This window comes from Eleginops maclovinus, chromosome 12 (genome assembly GCF_036324505.1).
Source record: "Eleginops maclovinus isolate JMC-PN-2008 ecotype Puerto Natales chromosome 12, JC_Emac_rtc_rv5, whole genome shotgun sequence".
Lineage (NCBI taxonomy): Eukaryota > Metazoa > Chordata > Actinopteri > Perciformes > Eleginopidae > Eleginops > Eleginops maclovinus.
This window is the reverse complement of record NC_086360.1, coordinates 27,541,460-27,553,718: the sequence shown is the minus strand read 5'-3', so window position 1 is coordinate 27,553,718 and position 12,259 is coordinate 27,541,460. Positions and strand designations below refer to the sequence as shown.

Genomic DNA, 12,259 nt, shown 5'->3' with positions numbered 1-12,259 from the left:
TTATAAATGCTTCCCTTTAGCTTTTGGCTGCATTTGGTCTGTTTTATCTCTGGCGATGGGTGGAGGTTTGCTTCTGTGTGCAGTTTTATTGCAGCTGTCAGTGCAAGGTGAGGCACAGCACTGTCTTTACAAATATCCTGATGACACTTTTACACATTTATTCAGAGTGCTGTTTGTAAGATCGAGGTATCGGCTGTTGTGCAATGTAAACCTTTCTACAAATGACTGAAGTTATAACTGGCTGCTAGTTAACTACATCTACATGTTCACTTACTTTCTCATAATGCTGCAACTCCGTTATATTTCACCATGGATGTCCTTTTGGGATTTTATTTAACCTTCTTAGTGAACTAGATATTCTTTGGTGGTGTTTGCAAAGCAATTAAAGTGTCTTTCCCATGGCTACATATTTATAGACACATGTCCTTCACTACTTTTAATGTTTGCTTACTTTCTCTAGATGCTATTTATTTTTGACCATTGATGAGTACTTTTCAGATTGTATTCTAGGGTATCTTTGCTGGTCTGTAACTTCTTTAGAGTGAGCTTTTTAAATGTGTCAATAAAGATGAATAATGCATTTAAAAAGTGTTGAGTAAAATGACAAAAAATATAAATAAATAGAAATTTGAAAAATAAAGAAATAAAATACAAATCACTTAAAATATTTCCAAATAAACATTTGAAAAAAATGAACTGCTATAAGAATGGTAATGACAATACTAAATGCAATATTCACTTTTATATCTTCACTTACTTTCTCAGAATGCTACTTTTTTTTTTTACCATGGATGTGTTCTTCCTATCGTCGATATTTGATTAACAGGCTCTTTATTTAATGTCTGTCTGCACATTTTATTTGACCTTTAATCTGCACTGCCTCCTTGCTGTATGAATATGAAGGTCTGTGCTGCAGGACCAATAAACGATTTCTGATTCTCGTGCATTTGTGACTCTTTGCACAGTAGTGTCAGCAGGAAGCAGCCCTCTGAAGTGTGGCGTCGGCTCCAAGCTGTGCAGAGACGCCTCAGAGTGTGTCCTCTACAGCCATGTGTGTGACGGAGAGTCTGACTGTAAGGACGACTCTGATGAGGAGGACTGTGCATCAGCATGCAGCGAAGGTACCTCTGCTATGTCCTGAAGTCAGATCTGCTTCTTTTATTTTTAAGATTGCGCAAATCTGATCTTAAAAACACTGAGTAAAACAGGCCTATATTGTTTGGGAGGGTTCCCACATTTTAGTTTTAAAAACATTTGTATCTAGGGGGCAATCTATAATAGCCTTCATTGGTATCTTGCAAATAATTAAAGGTAGCATCCCCAACAATGGCTAGGTGTTATTAATATACTGCTAATAATAAATGCTTTTATGTTTTGCCTGTCTTTGGGATTTTAAGTGTTTACAATATATTTGAAATAAATATAACTAAAATGATCTAAATTAAATCCAAACATAAAAACAATAGCAGTTATAATTATTAAATGAAAGTAAAACAAAATAGCAACTGATTCACTTGGTTCTGGTCTCATCCTGTGACTCTCCTCCAGATGAGTTCCGATGCGCTCACGGAAAGAGGTGCATAGAGAAGCAACAGGTGTGTGACGGCGTGCCTCAGTGTCAGGACCGGTCCGATGAGCTGAGCTGCACCGAGAAGACCGAGGGCTGCGACCACCAGTGTGACGGTCAGAGCCGCTGCCTGCCGGGGACGTTCCTCTGCGACGGGGAAAAGGACTGCATGGACGGCACCGACGAGGACAACTGTGGTGGGTGGAAACACCGATGCATGATGGGATATGTTTTTGATTGACTTTTTAAGAACATGCAAACAAAATGGCACATAAAACCACGTGTATAAAGTCACTACATTTACTAAACAAATTCGGCCCCTGCAGCCTCCTCCGACCCCTCGATCCCCATCAAGTGTGCTCTGGGCTCCAGACCCTGCAGGGACCTGAAGGAGTGTGTGCTCTATAACCACGTGTGTGACGGAGAGGCAGACTGCTCCGACGGCTCTGATGAGGAAGAGTGTTCATCTGAATGTGAAGCAGGTAACCTGCTCTTCACTCGGTGGTGTTATCTTCTGTGTGGGGGTTGAATGTGTTGCTCTACTGCCCTCTAGTGGCTTAATGAGCATGCACGTCCTCCTACAGAGGAGCTAGATCAGGGGTGTCCAAACTTTTCACCCTGAGGGCCACATACAAAGGGCTGGGCCCCTCACTAGAGGTGAGGTATATCACCTCATAAGTGAAGTTATGAGTTGGCAAAATCAATCAAATGTTGGTCAATTATTCTAGATACTTGAATATGCTTTAAGAAACATCACAGCTCTCTGTAGGTTTCCTTTATTTTGTCGGCAGCTCATCCCTTAAAACAGAAGCCTCAGATTGCTCATCAGAGGAAATGTGACGGGTATATTTCAAGTTGTTATACAATCAAGTAATTGGGCTTTTATCAACTATGATCTGTTTGAAACATTTTTCAACTTTGGAAACGTGTCTTATTAACACATGAACATGACTACTGTTTTACATATAAGTACAGTATAAGAAAAGCACAAGTTTCATGTGTGGGCCATATTCCATTATACTGTTAGCATTTGTTGAGGGCCAATAAAAATTGGCCCCCGGGCCATAGTTTGGACACCCCTGAGCTAGATGTATGACTTTATAGTTGATTAGTCTGTTTTTTGTTTGCTCTTTTGTGCTGTTGATAATTTTTCCAGTTTTTGTGGCAGTTTCTCACTTTATAGAAACCTTTTCCCCTCTTTTCAGAAAGGGGCAAAAAACGTTGCCGTGTTTTGGTTTCTGCAGCTCTTTATTATCTCCTCATGTTTATTTAATAGAGGTCCATGATTGGTTCAACTATTCCATAAAATGACCCCTGAAGTGTTGCCCAGATTTATGTTGTCACTGCAAAAGGAATATAATAAATCATTCATGGTTAGTTCAAATGAGCAGTATGTATAAGAAACGTAATATACCGTTAAGACGAGAGGCCAGATGTGTGTTGCACGTTCACAGGATTACTTTTGGAGAAAAAGCAGGGGTGTCAAACATCTGGCCGGTATGACTTTGCAAAGTGTAAAAATGACAGAAGAAATTAACTGCAATTTCTTTTACAGCTTTTTGGTGTGTATAAATGTGGCCCCTGAACTAATGAGTTTGACAACCTTGCCCTAAATCTTGGAGCCCATGTTCTCCTCTCTGCAGACCAGTTCCAGTGTGCTCATGGGAGGAAGTGCATCCCTCAGAGTCAGGTGTGTGACGGTGCATCTCAGTGTCAGGACCGGTCCGATGAGCTGAGCTGCACCCATCTGAGGGACGGCTGCAAACACCAGTGTGACGACAACAGCCGCTGCGTGCCCAGCAGCTTCCTGTGTGACGGAGAGAGGGACTGCCTGGACAACAGCGATGAGGCCAACTGTGGTACCAACACTTTAAAATATATATTCATTATACTCCAGAATCCATTTTTCCAGAGTGGAGACAACACAGTTTCCATGCAGCACAGAAACCGGTGGTGCAAAGAGATATATCGGAGTAAAACTACCAATACATTTAAGTCAAGATACTAAGGGGTACAAGAATCTCAAACTTGTACTAGAGTATATGTTGCATTCAAACTGTGTACTGATCACCTGTTGTGATGGTACCCCCCCCCCCCCCTGCAGTGGATGCAGGCTGCAGTCCCACAGATTTTAAATGCACCAGCGGTCAGTGTGTGTCGGCTAAGATGTTGTGTGATGGACACCCGGACTGCAGGGACCGATCGGATGAAGAGAGCTGCACCAACTCCCCCGTCTGCATCACCAACCATCGCTGCCCCCACAGCAAGGAGTGCCTGGTGCAGGAGTGGATCTGCGACGGAGACCGAGACTGCAATGACGGCTCCGACGAGAAGGTGGTGATAAAGCTGTATTTGTACTGCACTCTACACAGGGTGCAGCTCAGAGGGCTTTCATAACACAACACACATGAAAACAGACAGGAAATTCCCTTCAGGTCAGATTTTGAAGGTGCATGTTGTGGAAAAACATGGCTTTAAAGTAAACTGATGTTTTGTCATGCATGTAGAAATCTAGGGGTGAAACATCTGCAGATCAACACTCAATGGATTTTTACATTACTGTTTTGTTGTTTTCAGTGGTGGAAAGTAAGAAAGGACATTTACTTCAGTATTGTTCTTCATTCCAATTGAAAGTCTTGTTAGTAAGAGTAGAAAAGTGCATCAAGAGGAAGTTGCATCATGACCCCTTTCAGAATAAGTACAGAAGCATTATCAGCTAAAATAAATGTAGTGGAGTATCGAACTGGCTGATGAAGGTCAACTCATTTCCAAACTCATCTGTGCTCTCTTGTGTAGCGTCGATTTCCACAAAGTTTGAAACTACTGGCAGTAAATGAATCTTTCCTCTGCAGGACTGTCCGGTGTCTCCGGTGACCTGTGGGGAGTTTCAGTGGTCATGTAAATCCAAGACAAAGTGCATCCCTCCGTCCTGGAGGTGCGATGGCATGAAGGACTGCGACGATGGCAGCGACGAGACCGAATGTGAGCCAAATCGTTTTATGTTGGAGAGATTTGTTAAAAAGGAATCAGCATACCTTTTCGTGGGAAATCTTGGGTTTTTGTGACAGTTCCTCCAATTTAGAAGGAAAAAATACACTAGCATGTAGTTTGAAAACCTGTGTGTGTGTGTGTGTGTGTGTGTGTGTGCACCAGGTGAGGTGTTGTGCCCCCCCCACCAGTTCCACTGTGGCAGTCAGGAGTGTCTGGACCCCGCTCTGGTGTGTAACAGCGTCACTAACTGTGCCGACGGCTCAGACGAAGGGGGCATCTGCAGCGCGCTCTGCACAGACACACAGCACTGCTCCCAGATCTGCTTCAGCACGCCGCAGGGGCCGGTGAGCACCACAACATGATGTTAATTTGAAAGAGGGGTATTTACTCATGCGATGTAATGCATGTCAAATAGCACACGTGAGTTGAGTTTGAATCCTCTGTCTGACGCTGGTCTCTCTGCAGCGCTGTGGCTGCTCGGCGGGTTTCAGGCTCCTGCAGGACGGCCTGAGCTGCTCTGATGTGGACGAGTGTGAGTCCAAAAGCTCGCCTGTCTGCAGCCAGCTGTGCATCAACACTGCAGGATCCTACACGTGTGACTGTCAGCCGGGATACCTCATGGAGGCCGGAGGACACAACTGCAAGATCACCAGTAAAGCACAGTCCTAAATCATGGCTCTCTTATTTTCTTTCATGATTTGGTATAAAATGCAAAAATCCAAGTTTCTAAAAGTAATTTCATTTTAGTTGTGTTTAGTATTAAATATCACTACATGGCGCATACTAATCCTCCTCCTCCTCCTCCTCCCCTCAGGTGAGCCCTTCCTGTTGGCCTCGGTGCACACGGACCTCTTCCTGTACGGTCTGCGCAACGGCGGACTTGGTGTCTTGTCCTCGCCCGCCAAGAAGGCCATCCTGTCTCTGGACTACGACTGGAGACTGCAGAGGGTCCTCTGGGTCAGCCTGGACACAGAGGCTATCCGGTGGTCCTCCCTGGACCAGAAGACCAGCGGGACCCTCATTAAAGGTGGGGGCAGTGAAATGAATGCACTCGAGGACCGTGGTAAACGTAGAATAGTATTTTCTCTTATTTTAGGTTTTTATGTGCACTTTTCAGAGGAAAATATGGTTCAAAAACACATTATCTGACACTTTTGTGTACTTTTTTATTTCTGCACGTTTGTTTTTGTTGAGGAAAAACCAAAACCTCATCAAACAAATCGAATAAAGGTTTATGTTGTGCAGTAAAAAGAGCAGCCTGTCCATCTGAGGAGTGGAAGTACAGGGGTAGAAAATGTTATACTCCAAGAAAAGTATCTCAAATGTAGATGCAGTACTTTTGATCACTGGTTTCCTGCAGGGGTCCGGGCTGACTCTGTGGCGGTGGACTGGCTCGGCAGGAACCTGTACTGGATCGACGGAGTGAACGGTCAGATCGCTGCCGTCCGACTGAGCTCCGACACGGTGAAGTCCTCGGACCACAGCGTGATCCTCGACGAAGACCTGGACCTGCCGCGCTCCCTGGCTCTGCTGCCACAGAAAGGGTCAGCAACACTTTGAAAAACTACCCTTTGCAGACCATTTACATGCACTAACACCTATAGAACACACTCTTTGACACCAGTGATGAGTCGTTTCCGTCACCGTGTTTGCTGCAGGCTGATGTTCTGGACGGAGATAGGTAACGCGGTGAAGATCGAGTGCTCTGGGATGGACGGCTCTGAGCGGCGGGTCGTGGTGAACTCCAGTCTGGGCTGGCCGGGCGGCGTGGCTCTGGACCCGATCTCTGAGAGGGTCTACTGGACCGACGAGAGGCTGAGGGCCATCGGCTCCGCTACTCTGGACGGAGACGACATCCGGGTAAAAGATTTAAGATGGAGGATGTTCTCTTGCACTTTTTGGATGCATCCATCATAAAGGCAGCAAACACAGAGTTATTAGTTGTCTATTTAAACATTATTACGTTATGGGAGAATGAAATTATTGGCACAAAATAAATTGAAATGCTTCATCTTCACACTTTATCTACAAGCTAAATGTGTGACAGTCCCTAAAGTACCCAACAACTGTCCCTTCATGAGACTCTTTCGTCCAAAATGGCCTGAGGAGGGATGACGTGTAAAGACCGCAACACTCTTTAGCTTCATGCCTGCGTAAATAAATGTGTGTTTTTTTAAATGATGTTCAGATTCTGCAGATGATGGAGACCACCAACCCGTTCTCCCTGGCTGTTTTCAACGACATGCTGTACTGGTCTGACGCCAAGAAGAGAGTCGTGGTCGCTGCTCGTAAAAACTCAGGGAAGAACCGAGAAGTCCTCCTGAAGAGACTCAGACAACCCTTCGGAGTGAAGGTATGATGCTCAGAATTTGAGGCCTTCAGCCGCCGGTGAAGATGGGTTTGGGATTGTGTGTGTATAATAAAGAAATGGCAGCTTAATTAGGATCCTTTGCTGATAAACTGTGCTCGACTTATTGAGCAGAATGAGTACTTGAGTAACGTTTTGAAAGCAGGACTTATAGTATTTCTGCTTTTACTTGAATACGGTCGTAGTATTCCTTCCAACACAGCAGGAAGTATCCACAGTACTCTCCTGTTCCCTGTTTGCAGATCATCCACCCGTTGCTGCAGACGGGCTTTGAGAGTCCCTGTGAAAACATCACCTGTTCCCACCTGTGTGTCTTGGCGCCGGGGCCCAAAGCTGTGTGCAAATGTCCCGCTGGTTTCCTATTGGCTGAGGACGGCCTGACCTGCTCCAGCCTCGTCAACTCTGACTTCCTGCTGATGCTGTCTCCCTCCACCGTCACACAGGTGTTTATCATATGATGAGTGGAAAGATGACTGAGCAGTTATGAGCGTAAAGACTGCCTCTCTCACGTCTCTCTCCAGATCTACCTGCAGTCCCGACACTCAGCAGCAGCAGCAGACCTGAAGGGCTGGCCTGAACACATTGCCCTGCAGGTGCCCAGTGTCAACGAGGCGGCCATATTGGACTACAGCCTCCGAGACGACACTCTGTTCCTGACGGACGATGCCACGACTTCCCTCAGCTCCTTCAAACTCAAGGACTCTGACTTGTCCTCAGAGGTAGGACATACAGTTTTGCATGCAGGACTTTAACTCGTAATGAAGTATTTTTACTCAAAGCCTCTGAATATTCTGCTCGTCCTCTCAGGGCGTGTTCCTGAAACTCCTGGGCAACACCATCACTGCCATGGCTCTGGACTGGGTCACAGGGAACGTTTTCTGGAGCAGTAACAAGCAACCCCGCCTGCAGGTCACCAGCGGCACCGGGGCCCACACTGCAGTCCTGGTAAAGGAAGGCATTGGGCGGGTGGGGTCCATCGCCCTGCATCCTCCCAGTGGAAAGGTCTGCTTCGCCAACCTGGGCCTGCAGGGCAGCGGCACAGAGGCCAGGGTGGAGTGCTGCCACATGGACGGGGCTCGGAGGAAAGTAGTGTGGAAAGACGGCGAGCAGCCCACGTCTCTGGTGTTCTCCAGCAACGGGGATACCATCTACTGGGCCGACACCGGTACGGGGGTGTCACACGTTCACAGAATAGTTAGGAGCTTTTATTTCGGAGGGATACTTCAAATATGCAACCTTTACTGCCTGGTTCCGCACGTTGAATATGCAATCTGCTGCATATGCACTCTGTGACGCCTTCAAGGACCAATGGAAAATAGATGGAGGCAAAAACATACTTGGTAAATTGGGGTTGTCACAGGTGATCTGAGGCGTTGAACCATAATCGCGTATTGTAATATGATTACCAGCAGGAAGCTAAGAAATATAATGCTGTGAAGTGTAAAGAAATGAAGTACCTTTACTAAAGTACTGTATTTAATTACACATTTAAGGTACGTGTAGTTTCTTTTTGTGCCACTTTATAATATATTTCATTCTCTTTTCACTACATTTATTTTACAGCTTTAGTTTCAGGGTTTTTTTCTGAAATGAGTACTCGTACTTTAAAGTATGTTTAAGTACCGTTCTCAATGCAGTACTTTAACTTGGAAAGGAGTATTTTTATATTGTTCCAGGAGTACTTTAAGGGGCAGCAGCAAAATGTATGCGAGACAGAAAGCATAAACTATATATATTTGAGCTTTCCTTTCCTTATGAAACTGAAGCCGCTCTATCTTATTCTAAGAGGCCAGCAGACATAATTTACCTCGCTGAACATGGTGGTTGCTTACCGCTTCCTCGTCTGGTTGGTTTTGTTTTTGTGCGTCTTTCGGCTAATTTGGGTTCACCAAAGTTGCCCAAGAACACAAACTGACCAATGGAGGAGGCGTTAGCCGAGCAACCCGTTTGTACTGAGAGGTAAAAATGTTTTCTGGTGGCTTTAAAGACGACTTCTGTTCCCACTTCAAGAAGAGACCACAAGATAAAGCATTGAAAAAATATGAAGTGTGAAGCAAACCTTTGCACAGAAGAATCGAATGAAGGTGAATAAAGTTACATGGCTTATATTCTCTCCTAGGTTTTGGGACCGTCGGCGCGGCCCGGCTCGATGGCTCTGGGTATAAAGAGCTGAAGACGGGTACTGGGCTGACCGCTGTGACTCTGAGTGACGACACACTGCTCTGGATGACTCTCAGCGGTAATGGCTTGCATATAAACAGTATAATCGCACGTACGGACATGTTCTGTGAAGGGGATGGCCAGGAGGTGCTGCGGTTTAACATCCTGAGCTGTTTCTGCTAGCTTTCTAATGTAGCTTTGTGTTGACCCTTTCCTGTAGACAAGACCCGGCTCTGGTACAGAGATGAGCAGCAAGAAACGAACAAGCTGTGGTTTGAAGTCAGCACAGAAGTGGTCGGCTTAAAGGCGTTCAGCAAGTCCAGTCAGACGGGTATGTAAGAAAGTCACATTCTTCAAGGTCTTCCAAATGTCACAAACTCCAGTTGACTGACAATCGTCCGCAGGCTCAAACAAATGCTCCGGAAACAACGGACACTGCCAGCAGCTATGCCTCGCCACCCCGGGGGGTCGGACCTGCAGTTGCGCTCATGATCACGTGCTCTTGAACGCCACTCACTGCAGCCCGGAGCAGCGATGCCCCAACGGCAGCCGGTCCTGCCTGGATCAGCTCTCCTGCCAGCCTGTGGGGAAGTTCTGCAACGGGCATCTGGACTGCCACGACCACTCGGACGAGAACTGTGAGTCCTTGTTCCTTCAAATAATGCATATGTGACATCCCAAACATGTCGGTACCACTGTACAATAAGACTACCCTTATAAAGGGTTCACGAATAGTGTGTCATTTATTGATTAGGTTGTGAACATACCAAGGATGCTGGCTGATGAAGAGGAGAGAAGCTAGGTAGCCAATATAAGGCTTAGTCGTCTTGCCAAATAGTGAGCCTGTGTTGCTGTATGAAAGCTGGTTCTTAATGATTAATAAAGTGTTTGCAACCTAATTAATAACCTCATTATAAACCCTTTATGAATCCTTTATAAGGGTAGTCTTATTTTAAGTGGTACTTGTCTTCCAGGTGTCGGTCTGAAGCAGCTGTCCGGAGCAGAGGTCTTCTCTTCTCCCACCGAGCCCGGCAGCGCCGCTCCCCCTCATCCCTCCCCTCTGTCTCCCCGCTCTGAAGACCTGAACTCCACCCTGGATGAAGACGTCCAGCTCGGGAACCTGGACGCCCTGCAGTGCAGCCAGAGTCGCTGCAGCGGCAACGGACGCTGCGTGGAGACCGGCGGAGAAACGGTATGCGTTTGTTCGCCGATCTACGGCGGAGACGCCTGTCAGGACAATCTGCTGAAGGCCATGCAGGGGCCCCTCTTCTACGGCGCCGCGGGGATCTGTGCCGGAGTTGTGGTCATTGCTGTGATGGCAGTGGTGGTGAAGAGGAAGAAGAGTGGCAATGCCAGGTTAGTCTGAAGAATGGTTACGAAACCTTTTTTATACAGTGTAGCGACAAAACTCCCAATAAATGAAGTCTCTTAAGGGGCCAAGTTTGGTTCTTGTGACTCGTTCCTAATAAGCAGTCCGTGCTGAAGTTGTTGTTCCAACCAATTTTAATAAAGTACACATTTACAGCAAGTCAGTCAAAGGTATCTGACCAAGTCACCCTCTTTGTCCATCTCACAGCAGGTGGACCAAATACCTTCAACCACACCCACGTGACAAATGCAGGAAGTGACGAATTAACACACTGTGGCGTAAACAATGGAAACACTTTGAATATTTATCAAGTATTTCAGTTCCTACATATAGCTGAAGGCTAGTTTGAAATTGTAGCCCTTTCGAATCTGTTTTTAAGCCGTGCTAGTGACTCTTGTGGCAGCGGTGGATCTTTGAGCTAAGTGCTAACCGTGTCAATGCGTTTAGGTTTCGGATAGTTCAATCATACGGGTCTGCTTTAAAGTTGTTCTTTTGATCAGGAAGGGCCCTTAGTGAGTTATATGACATAGGATACATGCTTCGGAAAGGAGCTTCAATGATACCTTATCTCCTTTAGCAAAAGGCACACCGGACAATCCTTTTTACCCAGGGAAATAAATCTGAGTAATGCCTATCCCAGAGTTCCTTACAGCAGCAACATTTTAAAAAGACTCGCTGTTCAGAGTCCCATGAAGACAAACGTTTACTACATTTATGCAATACTGGTGCAGCAATGAGTCCTGGAATCCGGGCAGGAGTCAGCACTTTACAACGACTTAGCTCGTCCGGAAGTCAGGCCTTTTTGGTTGAAAGCCCTAAAAAAAAGTTGTGTTTAGCACAAGATAAGGGGGTTTATAGTTTTTTATAAAAGTCCTCTTTTAGCTTAGCAGCCAGTGATGAGGCACTCATGCTGTTCTTCATTACAACCCGTACTTCTGCAGTTTGCATTATACGCTTCAAAAATCACAGTGGTGTTAATATATGGCGATTACCATGCTAAACCAAAATGTGTGTATCATAAATGGCACTTTGTTACCTGTGCGTCAATAGAAAAACATGTAGCTTCTTTTTCCGTAGACTAAATATATTTGCCTCATAGCATCGTCTATATAGTGAAAGTAAAGGACTACATTTCATACTTCCTTCCTGCAGGAGAGCGACCCCAGCAACGACGAGGGAAACCATCATGACGGACCTGGAGAAGAAACCTGAAACCACCCAGAGTGCCCCTGCAGACAAAAACAAACCAGAGGTTAAGAAGCTCCATAACATTATCAAACCCCCAGCTGATGCTCCTGAGGGACGGCCGTCTGACTTTTTTTAATGTCTCTTTCTTCGCAGGAAGCGGGGCCTTCTGTGGACTGAGGTTGATGCGTTTTAAATAAACTGTCTGCATTTTCCACGGTTCCCTGTGAAGTTATTTCAGCGTCTTCTGTCGGTCGGACCACCAGCGTCTGTCACAGATGCTCTGCAGAGTTATGGCAATTACTTAAATACTCACACGGATCAAAAGAGATTATTTTATGGGAGAAGTTCAATAACGTCAGAGATTTGTCGGTGACTAAGAAATTAAAAAAGAGAACAATACAAATCTGGTCTTAAAGGAACTGAAAGATCCAAGCCAACTTTAAAACCTCCAGTCCAAAGTGCTGTACAGGGAAACACACCATCACACCGGTTAGAACACACACAATTAACACAATTTAAAAGCAATCTACAACGCACTGAGGAGGTGGGTTTTTAAGACGAGCTTTGAAAGTGGACGGTGTAGGAGCCTGTCTAACGAGGAGGGGCTCCACAGTTT

The 12,259-nt window shown here is 45.7% G+C and overlaps 1 protein-coding gene across 1 annotated transcript; it reads left to right on the top strand.

The window, feature by feature from the left end:
* The first annotated feature begins 46 nt into the window (after positions 1–46).
* Positions 47–11,855, top strand: lrp13 (low-density lipoprotein receptor related-protein 13). The gene is made up of 21 exons (XM_063896589.1): positions 47–107; positions 966–1,121; positions 1,549–1,764; positions 1,894–2,049; positions 3,211–3,426; positions 3,672–3,901; positions 4,420–4,549; positions 4,721–4,902; positions 5,024–5,210; positions 5,373–5,585; positions 5,919–6,102; positions 6,217–6,418; positions 6,747–6,911; positions 7,169–7,369; positions 7,448–7,645; positions 7,734–8,091; positions 9,046–9,165; positions 9,307–9,417; positions 9,491–9,724; positions 10,061–10,442; positions 11,608–11,855. The coding sequence occupies exons 1-21, from the start codon at positions 56–58 to the stop codon at positions 11,777–11,779; spliced, it is 4,065 nt and encodes a 1,354-aa protein (XP_063752659.1). The 5' UTR covers positions 47–55; the 3' UTR covers positions 11,780–11,855.
* The last annotated feature ends 404 nt before the right edge of the window (positions 11,856–12,259 follow it).

What these genes read in the sequence shown, in the direction of transcription:
- lrp13 (XM_063896589.1), top strand. Translation starts at nt 56, where the DNA reads ATGGGTGGAGGTTTGCTTCTGTGTGCAGTTTTATTGCAGCTGTCAGTG. An exon ending in TGGCAGCGACGAGACCGAAT is followed by an intron (nt 4,550 to 4,720) that starts GTGAGCCAAATC and finishes TGTGTGCACCAG; the next exon opens with GTGAGGTGTTGTGCCCCCCC. An exon ending in CGACCACTCGGACGAGAACT is followed by an intron (nt 9,725 to 10,060) that starts GTGAGTCCTTGT and finishes CTTGTCTTCCAG; the next exon opens with GTGTCGGTCTGAAGCAGCTG.